Source organism: Pongo abelii, chromosome 12 (genome assembly GCF_028885655.2).
Source record: "Pongo abelii isolate AG06213 chromosome 12, NHGRI_mPonAbe1-v2.0_pri, whole genome shotgun sequence".
NCBI lineage: Eukaryota > Metazoa > Chordata > Mammalia > Primates > Hominidae > Pongo > Pongo abelii.
In genome coordinates this window covers 93,586,911-93,612,173 of record NC_071997.2, presented here as the reverse complement: position 1 = coordinate 93,612,173, position 25,263 = coordinate 93,586,911, and the positions used below count along the sequence as shown (strand labels likewise).

Sequence of the window (25,263 nt, the reverse complement as noted above, 5' to 3'; positions counted from 1 at the left end):
AATACTCATTTGAAAGCTAAAGAAATAATAATGCTATTAATGCATGTCTTCTTTTGTCTTTACAAGGCTAGTCCATTAAAGGTAGAGAGAATATCACTTTGAGCTACACTACTGAATTATAATTTATACAGACTTTTATTTAATTTCAGTATATAATAGGAAAAGAAAAAACAGACAACCCCTTTCCTTTCAGTCAGTGCTTAATATTTTGAACTGTGATCAAATGGGCAATTTTTACTGAGATTATAGAAATTTATTGTTTCTAAAGTAATGATAAACAGTTTAATACAGATAGTTGCAAACTTGAGCTATGAAAGTCAGGTAAACTAACCTTCCCCATTACTTTGGCCTTATCCTCACACTGGCTCCCTTATCCTCACACTGAGTCCCTGAGTCTGCTGAGGTCCCCAAATGGAAACTGCGATGCATAAATCCAAGGTTGTTTTCAAAGAATCAGCCATGTAAACAAAAAGTAAAGGTACAAGATAAAAATATCTGACAATTGCTTTAACATTCACTACAAAAACCAAAAATAAAAAGAAAGAAAAAACAAAAAAAAATTAAAAAACAACAAAAATAAAATTCACTACTAAAACGAGAAAATATGCTACTCTTTTGCAGACTGATTTCCATTTGCTTCTTAACTGGAAAAAGAAAACAGAAACACACTAATGTGCAGGGTACTCACATAATAATTTACAAATGAAGTAGCAAAAAAAAATTCACACTTGAATATGTTATAAATAACAATAAAGAGTTTTCTTACCTTCAAAAGTTCAAAGTAATGGAGACAGTGGTAAACAGGGGCCAGAAGCAGCCTGGGTAAAACGTATTGAACAGCTTCTTTGAAACCTTCGCCTATTGACTAGAAAAAAAAGTGATTTAATTTTTTTTTAAGTTTACTTTTCAGACATTGTACATCTTGATTTAAAAATTACTATACCTGCAAATAAAGTGCTGCCCCAGGCTTTGATAACTGACTAAGGAAACGATCATGAAAACCAGGTCGCAAAATATCTCGAGCATACGATTCATATGGATCAAATGCCAGTTCCTTAGAAAATAAAGAAGGTAAAACATAAATAATCTACCATTACAAACACAGAAAGATTTAATTATGGAGCACGACTATGCGAGCACAATTATGTATTTCTTTGAAAGTCTCTAAACAAAAATTATATGACTACTAATTATTAATTTTAATAGAAGAGATCCCAATATTCTCAAGTAAGAGAGTAAATCACTTCTTTCTGATGAATAATAGAATCCTTATATGTTATAACAGCTCTCATTAAAGGTTTCCAATAGAGTATTATCAACAAACATGGCCATAAGAGTGGGCAGAATTTTGGTTCTAGAAAACAAAGCTTAACCTGAACAACAAAGAATATAGATATGTACAACTAGGTAAGGTATAAATATTTAGAATACTGAAGCCAGACATGTTTTTATAGTTCTCAGTGGTAGACATGTACTTTCATATTCTATAAACCAGAAGTAACAGTTCATGTCATCTAAAATTCATTGTGATTTCACAAAACAATTAAACAAAATATGAACTGCCCAAAATTTTGCCATCATTAATATCACCAATCAATAAACTAAATTCTAATGGCTCAGTTAAAAAGACCAGAATCTACTGGTTTTGAAGATTTCTGGGGAAAAAGAGAGTAGGTATCTTGATTTTAGCAGGAGAAATAGAGTCGCTACTCTTCTATCTTGTATAAAACTACTATGAAAATGGTGCTCTAGATTCTAGCATGAGCTCATTTCCATAAAGGGTAATTCTAGCAAGAGGAATAGGACATCTAGTGGAGGAGCACAGTAGAAAAAGGCAGAAGGGAATGAAACAACGAAAGGTGGTTATGAATTAAATCACCCTTAATGTTATTTTTCAGATTGCTTTTTTTTGGAAACAGGGTCTTGGTCTTACTCTGTCACCCAGGCTAGAGTGCAGTAGTGCAATCTTGGCTCACTACAACCTCTGTCCCCTGGGCTCAAACAATCCTCCACCTCAGTCTCCTGAGTATCTGGGACCACAGGCGCACACCACCGCGCCTGGCTACATTTTTTGTGTATTTTGTAGGGACAGGGTTTCTGCCACGTTGACCACCCTGGTCGTTTTTTTTTTTTTCTTTTTGAGACGGAGTCTCCCTCTGTCGGCCAGGCTAGAGTGCAGTGGCGCGATCTCGGCTCACTGCAAGTTCTGCCTCCCAGGTTCACGCCATTCTCCTGCCTCAGCCTCCAGAGTAGCTGGGATTACAGGCACCCGCCACCACGCCCGGCTATTTTTTTTTTGTATTTTTAGTAGAGACAGGGTTTCACCGTGTTAGCCAGGATGGTCTCTCTCTCCTGACCTCGTGATCCGCCCGCCTCGGCCTCCCAAAGTGCTGGGATTACAGGTGTGAGCCACCGTGCCCGGCCTGACCAGGCTGGTCTTGATCTGCTGGACTCAAGTGATCCTCCTGCCTCAGCCTCCCAAAGTGCTGGGATTACAGGTGTGAGCCACTGCGCCTGGCCTCAGATTGCTTTTTAAGAAATGATTGGATAGTAATACCACCAGATCAGAAATCAGAAGACGTGAGTTCTGGTTGTTGCATTTTGCAATATGGCATGTAAACTTCCAAGTCATACTAAATTCCTTGAGCTGGCTCCTAGTTGACTTCCCAATTTTTAACTCCTTCAACTTTCTTCCCAACTAAAAATTGCTATCATAATATAACACCAGAAATGGGAGTCTATTACGTTTTACAGAAATTGAGAGTAAAGTTTCAAAAATAACAAGAGGATGGAATCAGGCATGAATACAGTGGATGGGAGAGAAGACTAAAAATGTGAAGAGATGCTTATAGCTTAGGTCTCTTCCAATTCAGAAATGATCATATGCCACAGACATGTTTGCCCTCCTCCCCTTTCAATAAGCGCTAATTTATTATACAATTTTTATAACTACAGGTAAAGAAAAGGCTTTATAATGTGGCTTAAAAGCATGGGTTTTGGAGTCACAGAGATGCATGTTCCAATTCTAACCCTACTATTTATTAGCTGTGTAACCTTTGATGAACTACGTACTTTCTCTAAGCCTGTTTCCCACTGGAAATGTGAATAATAATTATTTCACAGGGTTGTTTACACAACTAAATAAGATATAAGTAAAGTTCTTTTTAATAGTGTCTGGCACAGAGTAAGCACTGCATAAATGGTAGCAGCTAGTACTATCATTTTGAAAGAGCTAATCTCAAGAGAAAAAATCAACAATTAACAAAGAATCCAAACTCTCTTCACAAGGTTTTATTCTTGAAGACAAATTTTTAGAATGGTAAGCAATTCTGAGAGTTGGTATGAGTTAATAGATGATTTTATGATAGGTTCATTGGTTAAAATGTAACAATATTCATAGGAAATATAAAATTTAATTGTCAATACACATAATTGACAGAAAAGTACAGAGAACAGCCTAACCTAATTATACCCACCATCGAACTCAAAAAAGCTCAACATTTTATAATACCTGCCTCAGCTTTTTAAAAAAGAAATAAAGCAATATAGATGTAACTAACTCCTCTAGGCTCCCTTTCATAAGCTTATCTCCTGCTGATCACCAGAGGTAGTCATTACCTTGAATTTGAATCTTTTCCTTCCCATGTACGTTTTTATATCATAATTACATATGTATCAAGAAACAAAGCAACGTGTTGTTTTGCATACTTTCATACTTTATATAAATATCATAATGTATACATTCACCTATAAGTTGATTTTTATACTCAAAATTTTTTCAAGATTCATCTATTTTGATTCATACAGTTCCTTTCAGTTTATTTTAAAACTCTGTAATATTCTACTGTATGAATATATCAGTTTTCTCTAATCCATTCGCCACTGATAGATAACTGTTTCTTGTTTTTCACAATTATAAAAAAAAATTCTGTAATTTGCACTTGGTATGCAGGTACACTTCACTTTATTGTGCTTCACTTTATTGTGCTTTGCATATATTGCCTTTTTTTTTTTTTAACAAGTTGAAGATTTGTGGCAACCCTGTCTGAAGCAAATCTTTTGGCCCCATTTTTCCAACAGCATGTGCTAATTTTGTCTGTGTCGAAATATTTCAAACTTCTTCACCATTATTATTGAGCCAGTGTTCACTTACCATTCTGAAAATCCTAGGGCCCTTAAGAATGATGCTAAATCGACTCTGGCTGTGCCTTATAAATGGAACAGCAAAGCCTGGATGATAGTACAACTGTTTACAACATGGTTTACTGAATATTTTAAGCCCGTTATTGAGACCAACTGCTCAGAAAAAAAAATTTTCTTTCAAAATATTGACATTGCACCTAGACACCTAAGAGCTCTGATGGAGATATACAAGGAGATTAATGTTGTTTTCAAGTCTCTTAACACAACATCCATTCTGCAGCCCATGGATCAAGGAATAATTTTGACCTTCAAGTTTTATTATTTCACAAATATGTTTCATAAGGCTGTAACTGCCATAGATAGTGATTCCTCTGCTGCAGCTGGATAAAATCAACTGAAAACCCTCTGGAAAGGATTCGCCATTCTAGATGCCACTAAGAACATTCGTTATTTATGGGAAAGGTCAAAATATCCACATTAACAGGAGTTTGGAAGAAGTTGATTCCAACTCTCATGGATGGCTTTGAAGAGTTCAAGACTTCAGTTGGAGGAAGTAACTGCAGATGTGGTGGAAATAGCAAGAGAAATAGGATTTAGAAGTGGAGCCTGATGATGTGACTTGAATTGCTGCAAGTTTATGATAAAACCTGAATGGAGAATTTGCTTCTTATGGATGAGCAAAGAAAGTGGTTTCTTGGCCGGGCGCGGTGGCTCATGCCCGTAATCCCAGCACTTTGGGAGGCCAAGGCGGGCAGATCACGAGGTCAAGAGATCGAGACCATCCTGGCCAACATGGTAGAAACCCTGTCTCTACTAAAAACACAAAAATTAGCTGGGCATGGTGGCACACACCTGTAGTCCTAGCTACTCGGGAGGCTGAGGCAGCAGAATCGCTAGAACCCAGGAGGCAGAGGTTGCAGTCAGCCGAGAACACACCACCGCACTCCAGCCTGGCAACAAAATGAGACTCCGTCTCAAAAAAAAAAAAAAAAAGTCGTTTCTTGAGATGGAACCTACTCCTGGTGAAAATACTATGAACAATTTTATGACAACAAAGGAATTAGAATATTACATCAACTTAGTTGATAAAGTGGTGGCAGAGTTTGAGAGGATTGACTCCAATACTGAAAGAATTTCTACTGTGGGTAAAGTGCTATCAAACAACATCACCAGCTACACAGAGACCTTTCATAAAAGAAAGAGCCAACAGTTGTGTCAAACCCCATTGTTGCTTATTTTTTAAACTGCCCGTCACCCCAACCTTCAGCAGCCATCAACATCAAGGCAAGACTCTTCACCAGCAAAAAGATTATAACTGAAGGCTGAGATGATCATTAGCATTTTTTTAGCCCTATTTCTAAATCTAGGTATATATGTTGTTTTAGATATAATGCTACTGCATACTTACTAGACCACAGGATAGTGTAAATATAACTTTTATATGCACTGTAAGCCAAAAAAATAGTGACTTGCTTTATTGTGATATTCACTTTATTGCAGTAGTCTGAAACCTAAGCCACGATATCTCTGAGGTATGCCTGTATAACTTAGTGTGCACATATGCATGAATATTTTTTAGAGCATGTAAACTAGAAGGGGAAGTTGCTTTCCAAAGTGATTATATCAATTTATATACTTAGCAGCAGTGATTTTTCCCAGTTGTCCACTTCCTTGTCAACATTTGATACTATCAGACTTAAAATTTGTTAGCCTGATATTGTGAGACTATGCCAGTGTTATTTTTATATGTATTTCCCTGATTACTAGTAAGGTTGAGAATCTACTTACATGGTTGTGCGCCATTTATTTGTATCTTCTCTTCTGAGAATTATTAATAGCTTTTGACCATTTTTATTAGCTTGACTTTACATGTTAAATTGATAGTTTTTAAAAAAGCTTTATTGAGATAAAATTCATATACATTCACTTCACCCATTTAATGGGCAAAATTAGATGATTTTTAGTTTAACAGAATTGTGCAACTACCATCATAATCTATTTTGGAATATTTTTATCACCCCCTCAAAGAAATCACACACTCTTCAGCTATTACCTCGCAATCCCCTGAACCCCTCAGCCCTAGGCAACCATGAATCTACTTTTTGTCTCCACGGATTTGCCTATTCTGGATATTACATGTAAATGGAATCATACAATATGTAGTCTTTTGTGACTGGCTTCTTGCGTTCAGCATAACATTTTCAAAGTTCATCCATGTTGTAGCATGTTTCAACACTCCCTTTTATTTTTTTGAGACGGAGTCTTGCTCTGTCGCCCAGGCTGGAGTGCAGTGGCGCGATCTTGGCTCGCTGCAAGCTCTGCCTCCCAGGTTCACGCCATTCTCCTGCCTCAGCCTCCCAAGTAGTTGGTACTACAGGCGCCCGCCACCACGCCCGGCTAATTTTTTTTTTTTCATTTTTTAGTAGAGACGGAGTTTCACCGTGTTAGCCAGGATGGTCTCGATCTCCTGACCTTGTGATCCGCCCGCCTCGGCCTCTCAAAGTGCTGGGATTACAGGCGTGAGCCACTGCGCCCGGCCTAATTTTTTTTATATTGTGGTAAAATACACACATGAAAATTTCCATTTTAGCCATTTTTAAGTGTACAATTAAGTGGCATTAATAGACAATGTGCAACTGTCCATTTCCAGATCTGAACTATTCTATCATCCCAAACTGAAACTCTGTATCCATTAAACAGTAACTGATCATTGCCTCTTCCCCATAACCCTTGGTAACTTCTATTTTCTGTCTCTATGAATTTGACTACTCCAGTTACCTCATATTAGTGGAAACATACAATATTTGTCCTTTTGTGTCTGGCTTATTTTATTAGCATAATGTTTCCAAGGTTTATCCATGTTGTAGCATGTATTGGAATTTTATCCATTTTTAAGCTGAATTATATTCCACTGTATATTCTACTGTAATGTATTTACCATATACATTTAATTTAACCATTCATCTGTTGATGGACATGTGGGTTGTTCCCAGCTTTTGGCTATTGTGAATAATGCTGCTATGAATGTTGGCATACAAGTATATGATTGAATCTCTGCTTTTAGTTCTTTTGGGTATATACCTACGAGTGAAATTTCTGGATCATATAGTAATTCTGTTTAACTTTTTGAGAAACCAGCAAACTGTTTTCCAAGCAGTTGCTCTGTTTTATATTTCTATCAGCAAAATACGAGGGTCTCAATTTCTCCACATTTTCATGAACACTTGTTACTTTCCCTTTATTTAAATTTTAGCCATCTTAGTAGATGTGAAGTGGTACTGCATAATGTTTTTTCTTTTAGAGATGGAGTCTAACCTTGTCACCCAGGCTGGAGTGCAATCATGTGATCACGGCTCACTGCAGCCTCAACCTCCTAGGCTCAAGAAATCCTCCCACCTCGGCCCCCGAGTGGCTGGGACCACAGGTGCACACCACCATCCTGGGTAAATTTTCTAATTTTTGTAAAGACAGGGTCTCACTATGTTGCCCAGGCTTCATAGTGGTTTTGATTTGCATTTCCCTAATTTCTAATGATGTTGAGCATTTTTTAATGTACCATGTTGGCCATTTATATATCCTCCTTGGAGAAATATCTATTCAAATCCTTTGCCCATTTTTAAATTGGGTTATCTTTTGTTACATACACTGAATACTACTCTTATCAGAAATATCATTTGCAAATATTTTTTCCCTTTCTGTAGGCTGTCTTTTGCTTTCTTGATGGTGTCCTTTGAAACACAGAGTTTTTAATTTTGAAGAAGTCCAAACTATCTACTTTTTCTTTTATAGCTTGTACTTTTGGCATTATCTAAGCATCCTTTGCCAAATCGAAGATTCAGACCTGTTTTCTTCCAAGAGTTTTATAGCTTTAGATCTTACACTGTCTTTGATCCATTTTGAGTTAATTTTCAGATATGGTACACAGTTCCAACTTCATTCATTTGTGCTTCCCTTATAACTATGGTGTCTTTTGTTGAACAGAAGTTTTAAAACTTAATCTCTTCCTTTCTGGTTTACTCCATGTGTTAAGAAATCTTCCTATGTCAAAGTCATAAATATGTTCTCCTATATTTTCTTTTGAAGTTCTACTCTTCATTTTTAGATTTTTAATCTGTTGAGTACTTTCTGTGAATTATATGTGTTATGGAATGAATTTTTTTCCATTTAACGAGGTATGACCCAGTGTCATTTATTAATGAGTTCATTCTTTCTCTACTGATTAATGTAATATCTGTCACATATCAGAAGAAGTATCTATGTATGTATTTCTTTCAGGGCTCTTTATTCTGTTCTGCTACCTAATTGTTACCCGCACCAATACTACACTCTTGTTTACTCTGGCTTCATAGTAAGTCTTAATATGTGGCAAGACTTTATCTAACAGGTACTTTACCTAACAAGTACTTGAGGGGACAATAACAAGTCCCCTCAACTTGTTCTTCCTCAAAATTGTTATTTTTGCTCCTCATTCTCACCATGTGAATTTTAGGATCAGCTTACTATGCACTAAATTTGTAGATTATCTGGGGGACAACTGGTATCATTACAGTACTGAGTCTTTCCATCCCTGAACATAGTATATATTTCCATTTGTTCAGATCTTCCTTATGAATCTAATTTTATTTATTTATTTATTTATTTATTTTTATTTTTTTTTGAGATGGAGTCTCACTCTGTCACCCGGGCTGGAGTGCAGTGGCACAATCTTGCCTCACGGCTACCTCTGCCTCCCGGGTTCAAGTGATTCTCCTGCTTCAACCTCCTGAATAGCTGAGATCACAGGTGCCCACCACTACGCCCAGCTAATTTTTTGTACTTTTAGTAGAGATGGGTTTTCATCATGTTGGCTAGACTGGTCTCAAACTCCTGACCTTGTGATTCGCCCGCCTCAGCCTCCAAAAGTGCTGGGATTACAGAAGTGAGCCACCGTGCCCGGCAAATTTTATGATTTTTTTTAAAAAACAAAGGTCCTGTGTATCTTTAGTCAGGTTTATTTCCAGGTACTTTATGGTCTTATTTCTATAGTGAATGCAGTCTTTAAAAATATTATATATTCAATGGACTGTAACTGAGCACAGTAATGCTACCAATTTTTACAGGCTGATCTTTTATCCAATAGCTATAATGAACTTGCCAACTAGTTTAATATTATATAAATTTTCTTGGGTTTGCTATATAGATAATTATATTGACTACAAACAGGACAACTTTGTCTTGTCTATTCCTTTTCTGTCTTTTTGTATTGGGTAGTACTCGCTATTAGAGTGCTGAATAGAAGTGGTGATGGTGGTATTCTTTTCTAGTTTCTTAGTTTTGCTATAGTTTAACCACTATTATATCTCTTACAGACTTTTAGTAAATGTCCTTTATTAGGTTAAGAAAGTTCCCTTCTATTCCCTGTTTGCCCAACATTTTAAAGAAATTCATGAGTGAATGTTTAATTTTATGAAAGCCTTTTTCTTGAGATTTTAACCTACTAAAGTAGAATACTACATTAAAACTTTTTAAAATGTCAAACCACGTAAGAGTAAACATCATAAGATATATATTTAGACGTTTTATTGTATCATAAACTGATTCTTCATTGCCATTTCGTTGATATCTGAGAATGTCTCATAGTTTTTCTTTATTGTCGTTATCTAGTTTTGATAATGTATTCATACAATCCTGATAAACTTAAGTTACCCTTCATGTCTCTATTCATTGGAACAATTTGCAAAAGAGTAAGATTAACTGTTTCCTGAAGATTCGCAAAACTCATTGTCACATGCTGTTTTTCTGTTGCTATAACTAAATACCTGAGACTGGGTAATTCATAAAGAAATTTATTTACCACAGTTTTGGAGGCTAGAAGGTCAAGACAGGCAGGTGCATCTGGTGAGGGCTTTCTTGCTGGTAGGGACTCTGCAGAGTCCTGAGGCGGTGCAGGGCATCACATGGCAAGGGAACTACAGCATGTCAGCTCAGGTCTCTTCCTCTTTTTATAAAAACAGGCCTGCCATCATGAGGGCCCCACCCTGATGACCTTATCTAATCCTAATTACCTCCACAGGCCCCACCTCCAATCAATATACACAGATTAAACTTCCAATACATAAAATATGGGGACACATTCAAACCATAGCATTCACAACACCTGGTCTATGCCGCAACTCATTTGTTGAAATACACTTTTGACTATTCATTTTTTAACGTTTTTTAACATAGGACATTGATGCTGTTCTTTTATTTATTTTAAAGGTTATTTCATTACAGTTCTTAACACATTTTGAAGTGGATCTTAGTGTTCTTCCATGATTTTAAAAACAGGCCTGGTACGGTGGCTCACGTATGTAATCCCAGCACTTTGGGAGGCCGAGGCAGGTAGATCACTTGAGGCCAAGAGTTGGAGACCAGCCTAGCCATCATGGCAAAACCCTGTCTCTACTAAAAATACGAAGATTAGCCGAAAGTGGTGGCACAGTAATCTCAACTACTGGGGTGGCTGAGGCATGAGAATTGCTTGAACCTGGGAGGCGGAGGTTGCAGTGAGCCAAGATCACATCTAGTAATTGTATTTCCTTTTCCCGTTGATCAGCCATGAGAACTTTTGTTGTATCAATTTCTAATTCATTAATTCTGCTCCGTTACTTCCTTACATATTATTCTCTTAGGTGTATCCTGTTATCTTTCTTGTTTCTTGGTTTGAAAGCTTAACTCATTCATTTTTAATTATTCCTATTTTTTCAAAAAATGTGTAAAACTGTAAACTTCTCTGTGCAAAATTTATAGTTGAAACTTAATCCTCAAGGCAACAGTATTAAGATATACACAGCTGACCTTTGAACAACCCGTGGGTTAGACCTGCATAGATCCACTTATATGCAGATTTTTTTCAACCAAATGAGGATCAAAAATACAGTATTTGTGGGATGTGAAACCCTTGTATACTGAGGGCTGGCTTTTCGTATATGTGGGTTCACAGGGCCTATGCAAGTTTTGCAGGGCTGATGTGGCACTTGAGCATGTGTGGATTTGGGTATCTGCAGGGCGTCCTAGAACCAGTTCCCCACATATACTGAGGGATGACTGTGTATACACACATGCATACACATACACACACACACATACACTCTTATATGTGTATGTGTATTCCTCACCCTTATATCGGTGAGGAATTGATTACAGGATCCCATGCAGATACCAAAATCTAGGGATGCTCAAGTTCCTGATACAAAATGGTATATTTGCATATAACCTTCAGAGGATTCCCTATATTACTTCTATCTAATATAATGTACGTTATGTAAAGAGTTGTTATACTTTATTGTTTAGGGTACTGTAATGTACCCTTAGGTAATGTATTGTAATGTGCTCAACATTATGTTAGTACAGATACAATTATGCATATTTTTCCCCAAAAATATTTTCAATCCACAGTCGGTTGAATCCACAGAGGCGGAAGCCATGGACATGGAGGGCTAATTGAGTGTGAATGAATGAGAGAGAGAGAGAGAGAGAAAGAGAGAGAGAGTGTGTGTGTGTGTAAAATCAAATGTGTTAGTCTAATCTTCTGTAGCCTAATCTTTTTTCTGTTTGATCTTTTAATTTCTGATGGAGACCTGTTAAAATTTCCTAAGACAGCAATTTTTTTTCATTTCTTATAATTCTGTCAGTTTCTACTTCTTATATTTTGAGGCTTTATCATCAGGTGCATACACATTAATGGCTGTTGTATCTTCATGATAGTATCCCTTTTACTATTAGGAAGTGTTTCTCTTTTTTCCTTCTCAGTGTTTACTTTGTGTTAATTTTATCAGTTAATCTGAATTAATATTGGTATACAGGTTTGATTAGTTTTTATATGTTATGATTTTTCATCCCTTTATCTTAAAATATTTCTGTGGTTCTGTTTTAAGAAAATCTTTTATAAGCTGCATAAAGTGGATTTTATTTTTATTTTTTATTTTTTTGAGACAGAGTCTTGCTCTGTCACCCAGGCTGGAGTGCAGTGGCATGATCTAGGCTCACCGCAATCTCCGCCTCCTGGGTTCAAGAAATTCTCCTGCCTTAGCCTCCTGCGTATCTGGGATTACAGGTGCACACCACCATGCCCAGCTAATTTTTGTATTTTTTTTTTTTTTAGTAGAGACCGGGTTTCACCATGTTGGCCAGGCTGGTCTCAAACTCCTGACCTTGTGATCCACCCGCCTCAGCCTCCCAAAGTGCTGGGATTACAGGCATGAGCCACTGCGCCAGGCCTAAAGTGAATTTTAAAAAATCAAATATAATTACTCTCTTTAAATAGGCTGACTTTCATCAGTTTGTATATACTGAGTTACTAATGTAGTTGGATTTTTTTATATCATATCATTTTATCTTCATTATCATTGTTTTTGTTTGCTTCATTCTTTCCTATTATCAGTGAAAATGATTTAAAAAATTACTATAGTTCCTTTTTCCCTATCTGTACATTATAAGCTACAGGTAGTATTTCTGTTCTTTTGGTGATTTTCCTAAATGTTTTTTAAAATAAATACGGTCATCTATAAATTTTTCAAGTTATTCTTCTATCACAAATACAAGTCCACTTTACATACTGTATATTTTGTTACTAATACATAGAAATATAGTTTAGTCTTTCCAAGACGAAAAACTTTAAACTTATTTTTAAAACTATTCAGCAATTCATTAAATTTATCAACACACTTTCTAATTATTTATTTATTTATTTATTTTGAGACAGTGTCTCAGTCTGTCACCCAGGCTGGAGCGCAGTGGCATGATTTTGGCTCACTGAAACCTCAACCTCCTGGGCACAAGTGATCCTCCTACCTCAGTCTCCAGAGTAGCTGGGACTACAGGTGCGCACCACCACACCTGGGTAATTTTGGTGTTTTGTAGAGATGGGGTTTCACCATATTGCCCAGGCTGGTCTTGAACTCCTGAGCTCAAGTGATCTGCCCACCTTGGCCTCCCAAAGTGCTGGGATTACAGGTGCAAGCCACCGGCCTACATCTACCAATTTCTTTTTCACCATTAGTTCTTGTATTTCTTGACTTCCCTTTGAGTAAAACTTTCCTTCTTGCTAAAGAACACCATCCAATGCATCTTATAATGAGTGTCTACAAGGAGTAAATGCTCTTGGTCATTGTATGTTTGGAATGGTTTTTATTCCTCACTTATTCCTCATTTTTGATAAATTCAGGAATAACTCCGTAATTTGATGACTTTTAACATATGTATACAATGCATTTCTGTAACCACTACCCAGATAAAGAAATAGAACATTTCTAGCACCTCAGAAATCTTCATGTTTCCCAGTCAACCACTATTCTAATAATGTTTCCAAAGATACATGTTTCTGAACTCCTACATATCAATATAGTATGTACTTTGAGTCTTATTATAATCAATATTATGTTGCCGCTTTTATCAGCAGTTATTCTTTTTTATTGCCAGATAGCATTTTCTTGTGTGAATATACCACTAACTATCCCTTATGAATAAATCTACTGTGAACATTCTTAAATATGTCTTTCAATCAACATAAGCACTCATTTTTGTTTGGTATATGCCCAAGAGTTAAAATGCTGGGTCACAGGGTACATTGTATACTTAGCTCTAGTAGATATACCAAACAGTTTTCCAAAGTGGCTGTACCAAATTACACCCTAGCCCCCACCAGCAAGTAGACTTCCAACTGCTCCATGGTTTCAAAATGCATTTCCTTGATGAGTAACAATGTTGAGCATCTTTTTTGTGTGTGAAGTACCTACTTAAGTCTTTTGCCTATTTTCTGAAAAACAAAACAAAACAAAACAATCCTGAAGTTTTAGTTATTGATTTGTAGGCATGTAGGAGTTATTTTGTTTTTGGGTTTTTTGTTTGTTTTCTTTTCCAGACAGAGTCTCGCTCTGTCGCCCAGGCTGGAGTACAGTGGTGTGCTCTTGGCTCACTGCAACCTCTACCTCCCGAATTCAAGCAATTCTCTTGCCTCAGATTCCCAAGTAACCGGGATTGCAGGCATGCACCACTATGCCCACCTAATTTTGTATTTTTAGTAGAGACAGCGTTTCACCATGTTGGCCAGGCTCGTCTCAAACTCCTGACCTCAAGTGATCCACTGACCTCAGTCTCCCAAAGTGCTGGGATTACAGGCATGAGCTACCGTGCCCAGCCAGGAGTTCTTAATATACCCCAGATATAAGTCTTTCATTGGCTATGCATATTACAAATATTATCTTCCAGTCTATAGCTTGCCTTTTCATTCTATTAATTTTGTCTTTTGATGAATGGATGGATATTCTTATATCTAATGAAGTCCAGTTTATCAATTTTTTTCTTTCATGGTTAGTGCTTTTGTGTCCTGTTTAAGAAATCTTTGTGTATTTCACAGGTCATGAAGAACACTTTTGCTTTCTTCTACAAACTTGATTATTTTAAAATTTGTCCTCATTCTTGAATAATACGGTAGTTGGGTAGAAAATCCTATTTTACCTTAGTACTTTAAAGATATTACTCAACTGACTGTTAACCTCTGTTGTTAAAGACAAATGTGCTGCCATTCTAATTATAGTTCCTTCACAAAATATTTTGTCTTAACAGCTTTTAAGATTTTCTTTTTTTTTTCCTTTAAGACAGAGTCTTGCTCTGTCACCCAGTCTGGAGTACAGTGGCGCAAACTCAGCTCACTGCAACCTCCGCCTCCCAGGTTCAAGCAATTCTCGTGTCTCAGCCTCTGAGTAGCTGGGATTACAGGCTCCCATCACCATGCCTGGCTAATTTTTGTATATTTTAGTAGAGATGGGGTTTCACCAAGTTGGCCAGGCTGGTCTCAAACTCCTGACTTCAAGCAATCCACCTGCCTCAGTCTCCCAAAGTGCTGGGATTACAGGCATCAGCCACTGAGCCCAACCCAAGATTTTCTCTTTATCTTTGATGTTCTATAGTTTCACTGCCATGTTTTTAGCTGTGTGTTTATTTTTATTTATCCTGAACGATATTTGGAATTCATTTTTGATCTGGGAACTAATGTCCTCATTTCTTGAAAATTTTCCATTTTTATCTTTTCAAATATTGTTTCTCCATCACTCTTTGTCTGGAACTCCTATTAGATGTATATTAAACCTCTCAGTGTATTCTTATTACTTTTTTTTGAGATGGAGTCTTGCTCTGTCACTGGACTGCAATGGTGCGATCTCGGCTCACTGCAACCTGCACCTCCTGGGTTCAAGTGATTCTCCTGCCTCAGCGTCCCGAGTAGCTGGGATTACAGACATGTACCACCACGCCCGGCTAATTTTTGTATTTTTAGTAGAGATGGGGTTTCACCATATTGGCCAGGCTGGTCTTGAACTCCTGACCTCAGGTGTTCTGCCTGCTTCGGCCTCCCAAAGTGCTGGGATTACAGGCGTGAGCCACCATGCCCGGCTATCCTTATTACTTTCAATTAGCCTTTCATATTTCTTTTCTTGGTCTGTGTGTCACATTCTCAGTGAAGTCCTCAATTCCATCTTCCAATTTACTAATTTTATCCTTGAACTGGGTCCAGCAAATGTTATACTATATGAGTTATTTCAATGCTTGTATATTTAATTTTCGAAATCTCTGTCTTTTGATATCTAGAAATCTGCTCATTTCCTTTCCACCTATTTTTGTTTCACAATATCTTCTTTATAAATTGATCATATTCCTTCACTTATCTCTTTCAGCATCCTAAACTTCTTTTAAACTTTTTGTATGTCTATTATACAAAATCAATTTCATCTGGAATAAATTCATGTTGTAATTGTTGATTTTATTAATTATCATTCTGAGAATCAGAATTTGCCTGTTTTTTTGGAATTTTGTATTACATGCTTCTTAGTGGGAGACTTAATGTTTTGTTTCCTTTTTTTCTCCCATTCCTTTATGATCACTCTTCCAAACCAGAACCTGCTCTTAAAATGACTTTGGGGGTTCAGGCTTCATATTGGCTTAATATTGTGGGAAACTTTGTTAAGTTATTTTTGTAAGTCAACGTTTTTGTCTCCCCACGTCAAGTCCACAACTTTTTACAAAACTTTACTGTAGATACCAGGTTGGCAGATTTTCCCAGCATCCTATTATAAGGAGGGACTTGAGCAAGAAATCTTGTTCTGGCTTTCATGGAACACATTTGAAACAATTCATCGTCCTTAACAGCCTAAACACCCAGATACCAGAGCTCACTACCTTGAATGTCTATTCCATTCCTGATCTTGTTTTCAAGTCTAGTTATATATATTCCACATTTTTCTTTTTATACTTTATTACTTATGTGTGTTTGGAGCAGGAATGGAAGGGCTGTGGTGATGCTTGAACTTACCATTCTATTTTGCCTAAAAGTCTTAATTAAAAAAATATTTTACAAGCTCAATGCTGTATCATAATGAGTGGATTTTAGAGTGAGAACACAGCAAATGCTAGAAACCTCAGAATGACTCTTAATGCTGACTTATTAGGACTGACTCATGTATTTTAGTATTTGAAATATCTGAGGAGTTAGTTACCTGTCTTTCTATCTTGTGGTATCTGAATCACCCAGGTCCTGGACCTTATTGTCCTATTTACCTCATTCCTATTCTAAATAATAATGCAGTTATCACATACTGAGTAAGCTTACTATGTGAAGGTAGATACGTGAATACTTCAGATAGGTTATTTAATTTTTCACAAAAATCCTGAGATTACAGATGGAGTATCTCTTACCCAAAATGAAGTGTTTAAGATTTCAGATTTTGGATTATTTGTATTATACCTACTGCTTCAGCATCCCGAGTCTGAAAATCCCAAATCTGAAATGCTCCAATGAGCATTTCCTTTGAGCATCATGTTGGAATAGTTTCAGATTTTGGAGCATTTCAGATTTGGGATTTTTGGATTAGGAATACTCAACCTGTATTATCATTCTTATTTTACAAATAAAGATATGGAGGTTTAAAGAAATGAAATAACTTGCCACTGGTCACACAACTAATAAGCAGCAGAACTTAGACTGGAACACAAGTAATCTGACCTCAGGTGCAAGTTCTGTGGTCTCTTACTTAATAGTCATTCATTGACATTTCTTAATGTTTTACAGTGGCCATTGGGTGACAGCTGTAATACCTCCCCTTGGTGGTATCTGTCTTTCTATAATTAACAAGAGACCACTTTTTCTGTTTGGTAAGATAACAGAAACATATGTTGACAATGACCTTATGAAAAAGGAGCAATAACAGATAAATAGTCAACAATTAGTATCTATGACTTTAGCTGGAAAGAAGTAAGACTCTCAATTTTAATGTAAATGTAGGCTTTTATGCAGACTTTTCAGGTATATAATTGAAGTACTTACCTCTGCTAAGTCTTCAAAGCAGCTTCCTACTAGTGGATGGGGACTGCCTTCATCTGTCATTTCTACTGTATCTTCTATATGGCCCAGTAACTTTACACTAAGTTCATGTATATCTACTATGCGACTAAATATATTTTCTACATCCTGTTTGGGGGAAAACACATTAATTCAGTGAGGCTGTATTATTATAATATTAAACAAATTTTGAGCCAATAAGTCATTTTATAATCACAAAATTTAACATGTCAGACACAGTGAAAAATTTTAATGACTTACAAATATGAATAAAGGACAATTCAAGAATTCCTTCTGCAAAGATGTACAATTTGCAAATACATTTCTCTAGGTCAGTGGTCTTGTAACTTTCTGGTCTCAGGACTCCTTCATACTCTTAAAAATTATTGAAGATTCTAAAAACCTTTTGTTTATAACTATGTATTTCAATGTTTACCATATTAGAAGTTAAAACCAAAAATTTCAAAAAAATATTTAATTCATTAAAAATAATAAACCCATTATGTGTTTAACATAAATAGCACTTTTATAAAAAGCAACCAAATTTTTTTTAAGCCATAACAAAAAACATTTAGTAGAAGAATGGCAATGTCTTGCATTTGCAAATCTCTAACATAGCGTACTAGAAGACAGCAGGATTTTCGTATCTATTTCTGCATACAATCTGTTGTGATACATTATTTCGAAGTATATGAAAAATCTAGCTTTTCTGTGTAATTTTTTTATTGAGATAAAACTCACATACCATACAATTCACTCATTTAAAGTGTAGTTACTAGTCAGTGGTTTTCAATATTGGTTGTGCAGTCATCACCAGTATCAAATTCTAGAACATTTCATTACCACAAGAAGAAACCCTATGATTTTTTTGGAAGGTGGATACCTAAATACCCAGTACAGTCACTCTCCATTCCTTTCCTCTCCCCAGTGCCTGGCAACCACTAATCTACTTTGTCTCTATGGATTTGCCTATTCTAGAGAGTGACTATCCTTTTATGGTACTACACTAAAATTCAACAAATGATAGTTTCTTAAGGATTAGTTGCAATGTAGAATCTGCAACCATATCCATTTTGTATTTAAATTAAAATTGGTTACTATTATTTGATTTCTTTTTTTATCAGTGACTATATTTATCAAGTCGACTTTGAGGCATAGTTTATATAAGAAACTCCTATTTTAAATGTTCTTTTGGTGAGATTTTGTGTAGTTATTCACCCTTCTAACCATCAGCACAATCAAGATACAGTACCTTTTTATCATCTTAAGAAGCTTCCTTGTCCCCCATTTCCATCAACCCTTATTATGCCTCACTCCCAGGAAACCTGTGATCTCCTTTTTGTCTCTATAGACATGTCTTTTCTAGAATATTAAATAAATGGAATCATATATTGTCTTTTGTGCCTAGTTTTTTGCTTATATTTCTGAGATGCACCCATGCTGTTGCACGCATAACTATTTCATTTCTTTTTATTCCTGAGTAGCATTCCACTGTATGATCATACCACAGTTTGTTTACACATTCACCTGCTGATGGACATTTGGGTTGTTTCCAGTTTGGGGCTATTACAAATAAAGCTGCTATGAACATTCATGAACCAGTTTTTGCATGGACATGTTTCATTTCTTCTGGATAAAAACCTAGGAGTAGAATTGCTGGGCAATATGGTTAGTTTATGTTTATTGTTATAAAGAACTGCCAAACTGGCCAGGCAAGGTGGCTCACGCCTGTAATCCCATCATTTTGGGAGGCTGAGGCTGGCGGATCACTTGAGGTCAGGAGTTCGAGACCAGCCTGGTCAACATGGTGAAACCCCACCTCTACTAAAAATACAAAAATTAGCCAGGCGTGGTGGCGCACACCTGTAATCCCAGCTACACGGGAGGCTGAGGCAGGAGAATCGCTTGAACCTGGGAGGCAGAGGTTACAGTGAGCCAAGATCACAGCCCTGAACTCCAGCCTGGGCAACAGGGCAAGACTACGTCTCAAGAAAAAAAAAAAGAGAGAGAACCACCAAACTGTTTTCCAAAATATACTAGTTTACTTTCTCAGGTAATGTGGGAATTTTATATTCCCACAAGCAGTTGCTCCATACCCATTTCAACTTTTGGTATTATAAGTCATTTACATCTTAGCCTTTGAAATGAGTATGTAGTAGTATGTCATGGTTTTAATTTGCATTTCTCTAATGATTAGCGATGCTGAACACCTTTTGATGTGCTTTTTGGCCATTTTGGTTCTTGATTTTTGTGTCCTCAGAAACCTTTGCCTCTTCTTTACTCTTTTTTTAAAGCAACTTTATTGAAACATTATTTAGAAACCATGCAGTGTATCCATTTAAAGTGAGTAATTTAATGGTCTTTAATATATTTACAGATTTGTACAACTATCACCATAATCTACTCCTTTATTTTTTAATGTTCACTCATTGCCATAGCTTGAGCCCAATCCCAGCCTCTGTAGTGAGCACTGTTTCTCTATCAGTCATTTATGGCTGTGTGGCTACAGTTCCAGGAATTACCAGTGTGTAACTCCTATGACAGTCTCACCTGTTCTCATTCAGCATTTCTTCAGGACTCAATTAGGTTAGTTTGATTACTATCTTAAGATCAGTAATCCTCTGTCTAAGTTTCAATGTTACCGGCCCCTTCCTTTGTGCTCCCAATGGTACTGCTGTCATACTTCTAATATGGTAATTACCATATTTTATTGCAATTTATACTTTATATCTCTGTCTTGACTAGACTAAACTTAAGGAAAGGAACTCTTTTTTTTTTTTTTTTTTTTTTTTTTCTGAGACAGAGTCTCGCTCTGTCGCCCAGGCTGGAGTGCAGTGGCGCGATCTCGGCTCACTGCAAGCTCCGCCTCCCAGGTTCACGCCATTTTCCTGACTCAGCCTCCAGAGTAGCTGGGATTACAGACGCCCGCCACCACGCCCAGCTAATTTTTTATATTTTTAGTAGGGACGAGGTTTCACCGTGTTAGCCAGGATGGTCTCCATCTCCTGACCTCGTGATCCGCCCGCCTCGGCCTCCCAAAGTGCTGGGATTACAGGCGTGAGCCACCGTGCCCAGCAGAACTGTTTCTTATTCATCTTTGAATCCCTGCTGCCAAGCATGGTACCTGACAATACAGTTGGCATTGATGAAGTGTAGGTTGAATGATTCATATGACTCAAACAAAAATATCTTCCACCTAAACAAGAGGCTTTATCCTTTGGAGTACATGGACAATTCCGTGAATTCATTTTCACTTACATAATCAGTCTACTTTGCATTTTGTCTCTTAATTTCTAATGTTAAATCTCTTGAAACTGTTATAACACTTTGTGATCATGAAATAAGTCCCACAACTTAAAAAAATTAACAAATTAGTAATCATGAACTATACAACTTCAAATTTGAAGTGGTCATGCAAATTTCACAAGACATGCAATGATAGGCATATATACAATGATACTTACATTAGCTGAAAACAATTTTGAATTGGAGACAAAGGGCTCTCTAAAAACTTTTATAATTAGATTTAGTTCCCTTATATATTGTCGAATTTCTGCCATAAATGCTTTTACCAAATCATAGTAAGTTTGTTCTCCTGAGGTGGAAGGCTCTTCATCAGTTAAAGATAATACATTAATATCTTCTACATCTTGATGAAACATATCCATCAATACCTATACAGTCAGAGATATAAAAAAGTATAATAAAATATGAAGCTTTCGTCAAATTTGATGTGAAATGCTCTAAGTTCTCTGAAAAAAGTTCTTAGATTAGATAAAAAAGCAGACAAGCAAATTTCTCTTCTTGGATATATTGCCAGCATCCCTACAGCTTCTCTAAAACAGAATTCGACATCTGATATCACTTACTGAACTCCTCCAAGTTCTCTATCACAACTAGTATTTATCTGTCTGTCTCTCTTGTTAATCTATTACTTCCAATTTGTTTCCAGATCCTGTCTTTAATTTCTCTGATTGGGTTCCTCTGTTTTATACCCTGCCATCATCACTTTATTCCATGGCCTCAGTATCTCATATTTAGATGTTTATAGCCGTCTATTTGGCCTATTTTCCTACATTTGTTAGGAATAGGTCAAAATAAGCTTTTATTTTCTGCAAGAAGTCTACTGTTACTACTCTTGCTAGAACACATCTTTCCCCTTCTTGTGAACTTCTACAGCATCATATCTCTATAACACAATAAAATAATATTTTATCTTGTGTGCTTTCTGATTGTTTCATGAATATAAGTATACCTTCATCAACTCTGGAGCCTTGTTTTATATATACTTATCTTGCATCTCTTCTCTGTGTAAACATGTAGTAGGTACTCAAAAATATTTTATTTATCTGATTCATTAAAAAGCATCAAGTATTTCATATTCATGTATTCATTTAAAAATACCCAAACATTTGAAATTCTTCTTCAAATCAGGTGGGTTTTTTCACTCTATATGGCCACATTCTCAAAGAACAAATAAATACTAAAACATAATTTAGTGGAATCAGTAGTGAGAAATAATATTCCAAATCGGTAAGAGTATAATGAGGAAAATGGAATGAAATGCTTCATCAGAAAACATTTTCCTTTCTGCAAAGTTGTTTTCATAAAATGAACATCCTTAGGTAATGACTAAAAGCTTTAGACTCAGAGAGACCTGGAGTTCAAGTCTAGGCTTTGAAACTTCTCAGAAAATTCTGGACCAATTTCTTTATCCCTGTGAATTTCAGTCTCCCTTTTATAAAATGTAGATAAGGTCACTTACCTTAGAGGAATATCATAAGGACCAACGGAGATAAGCCACATATATGCTTAACCTTCAATAAGTGTTTGCTCTTATTATTATTATTGTAAAACCACAAAGTAGTATCTGAAGAAAGCTAGGTGCTAAAGTAAAACTATCGTTTTGTGGTTTTACATTTTGAAAAATTGTTTTTAAGTAAATCCATAACCTTATAAATCTTTCAGTCCAAATAAATTTTAAGAAATTAACTACTAGCCGGGTGCGGTGGCTCATGCCTGTAATTCCAGCACTTTGGGAGACCAAGGCGGTCAGGAGTTCCAGAACCAGCCTGACCAACATGGTGAAACCCTGTCTCTACTAAAAATACAAAAAAATTAGCCGGGCATGGTGGTGTGTGCCTGTAATCCCAGCTACTCAGGAGGCTGAGGCAGGACAATCACTTGAATCCAGGAGGCGGAGGTTGCAGTGAGCCAAGATTGTGCCACTGCACTCCACCCTGGGCGACAGAGTGAGATTCCGTCTCAAAAAAAAGAAAAAAGAAAAGAAAAGAAAAGAAATTAACTATTAAGAGATTACTCTAATTAACCCTAGTTGCAACAGCACAGAAGAAAAAAACTGCATGACATATTTAAACACATTTTAATATTATATATCTAATATCTTATGTCTATAAAGTGGTATCTTGAATCCCTACTATTAGGTTACTGGAGATATTCCCCAACACATAATACAATTTTATTCTATATGAATAGTATGTTAGCATCTAATAAGTCATAAAAAGAAACTTAAGAAAAAAATATAAAAGCTCAGTTTCCTACCTTGTCAGCACACATTGCCACTTTAATATCTTGTTTTGTAATTTCATAATGCCGTATATTTCTTACGTAATTCCCAACCAGCTTTAAAATGTCTGCAGAAATGTATTCTAAGACTGCTACTATGTAAACAGAAACCTGGTGGTCAATTTTATAACCTAGGACCTCCTGCAAAATTAAAAGAAAAGCATGTTTAAACATCATATACTGTACATTTAACACACTGATTAAAAATAAAAAACATATTTGCAACTTAGCTTACACTTTTTTCCTGAGGCCTGTGCTTACCAACAACATTTAATTGTAAGTGGTTCAACAATGAATAATATATGTATTACTATTGAAAATGTAAGCTAAGAAAAGGCAAGGCAAAATTACCTCTAATGATGTAAAATACTTAAGTGGAGATTACAAATAGATAGTCCCTAACCTATAAAGGAAGGCCCAAGTTTGGGGAAGGGAGCAAATGCTCTTTGTTACCTAATTCAGAATACCTGGAAGTAACTATAACAAACAAGTTTTTTCTTTTCCAAAAAGAGAGTTAATATATTATTGGTATCTAGGAATCTCTACCAGGCTTATACTTTTAACTTTTCCAAGGGAAGATGAGCTCCCCAAAACCATAGTGGGCATATTCCTGGTATTCTTGGCAATTTCTACGAAAATAAAATTCATGTTATGTCCTACTGAATAATGGTTGCTGTTAAGAAAATGTTAAATAGCCCTAATATTAAACTTCGAAGAGAATATGGGCTTTTGTGGGACTGGCCTGTTCATACAGAATAACAAATTCTATTTTCCAAACAACCCATTTAAGGGAAAAAAACAACTTTGAAATAAGAAGTTTGTTACAAATTGGAGACAGGCTGCATTTACCTTTTAGGGTATATAAAAACTAATAAGTGTATCATAATAAAGGTGTATTAAAATAAATTGAAATGATATTCACAATTAGCACATAAAACTCAAAATTTAGGATTATTAACATAATATTTATATATCTCAATTTGTTAATTCTCTTAGAATACAATTCAACATATGGCCAATGAAAACCATGAAGAGAATGATGAATGCCTTTTCCATAAGGCATGTATTTCTATTCAAAGAACTGAATGCAAAATACAACCTTAAACTCATTCAAGTGTTTAACTTTAAATTTTGGACAACATCAAGCAAACCTGAACTTTCTAACACTATCACTTAGAGTCTTGTGAACTTGGCCTAGAAGTTACTTAATCACTTTCTGCCTTTGTCACCTCATTTACAAACTGTGGATAATAATAACTTTGTTGAATAATAAAACTCAGACAATGTATACAAGTATTACCATTTTGTCTGTATTATAGTATGTACAAAATTACTGGCATCTAAGTTTTTAATTATTATAATACCTATATTTTTGTTGTGAAAGATAATAGTAGTTCATTACATTAACTAAAACAGAAATAGCATTATTCGAGCTTCCAGCAGTTATTCTATTAGTTCTATAGAGATTCAACTGACTGACTGACTTATTTACATGATAAGTAGGACTGGAGAGTTTAGGTGATCTTTTTGTTCCAAGATTACACATAGCCTTGTAGCCTTTTCACAGAGGTCTCTACACAAAGTACTAACATCAAAAGGATTTATAGGAACACTTAGGTCTAACCAACAACAAAGGAGGAGTTTTATAAATTCTCTTTGTGGTCCTAATTACATCTGAGATAAATAAAATCCACAATAACTTTCTTAGTCCTCTCAACTTGCTTATTACTATTGATATGAAATTACTTTAAATCATGTTGCCCAGTTTCTATTTTCTTATTATCATAGCATCCCTTCCCACCACATAAATCTCTGGAAAACTTAGAATGAGAGAATTTTACTCTTAAGTTGACTCAATTATCCATAAAATATATTCTTATTGTATAAAAATGGTGGGTTTTATTTTTCCCTTAAAAGGCAAGAAGGCAGTATTTCAGCATTACCTTTAATAAAGGATGAATTTTTTCTACTGGGAGAGATAAAGGGTTTCTTCGCTTCCTCTTTTCAATAGCTGATTGGGCATCAGCTATTGCCCATTTATCAATTGGATGAGGGAAACTTTTTTGAACACGTTCCTTGGAAAATAGGAAAATAACAACTAAGCAAAAAATATATTAAATAGTGCTCTTCACTTAAAATTTACTTTTAAAATCAAAGAATACCAAAAGTAGAGCTTTTCA

General features: G+C 35.9%; 1 protein-coding gene across 5 annotated transcripts in view; it reads right to left on the bottom strand.

Moving 5' to 3' along the window:
- SOS1 (SOS Ras/Rac guanine nucleotide exchange factor 1) overlaps positions 1–25,263 on the bottom strand; it is a 143,212-nt gene that overhangs the window by 52,839 nt on the left and 65,110 nt on the right. For all 5 annotated transcript variants that reach the window (XM_054547617.1, XM_024242366.3, XM_024242367.3 and 2 more), the window contains exons 3-8: positions 25,027–25,158; positions 23,060–23,224; positions 20,962–21,171; positions 17,483–17,626; positions 944–1,054; positions 767–865 (exon numbers count right to left, since the gene is read on the bottom strand). In XM_054547617.1, the coding sequence (XP_054403592.1) occupies positions 767–865; positions 944–1,054; positions 17,483–17,626; positions 20,962–21,171; positions 23,060–23,224; positions 25,027–25,158 (861 nt within the window). The remainder of the gene's footprint in view (positions 1–766; positions 866–943; positions 1,055–17,482; positions 17,627–20,961; positions 21,172–23,059; positions 23,225–25,026; positions 25,159–25,263) is intronic.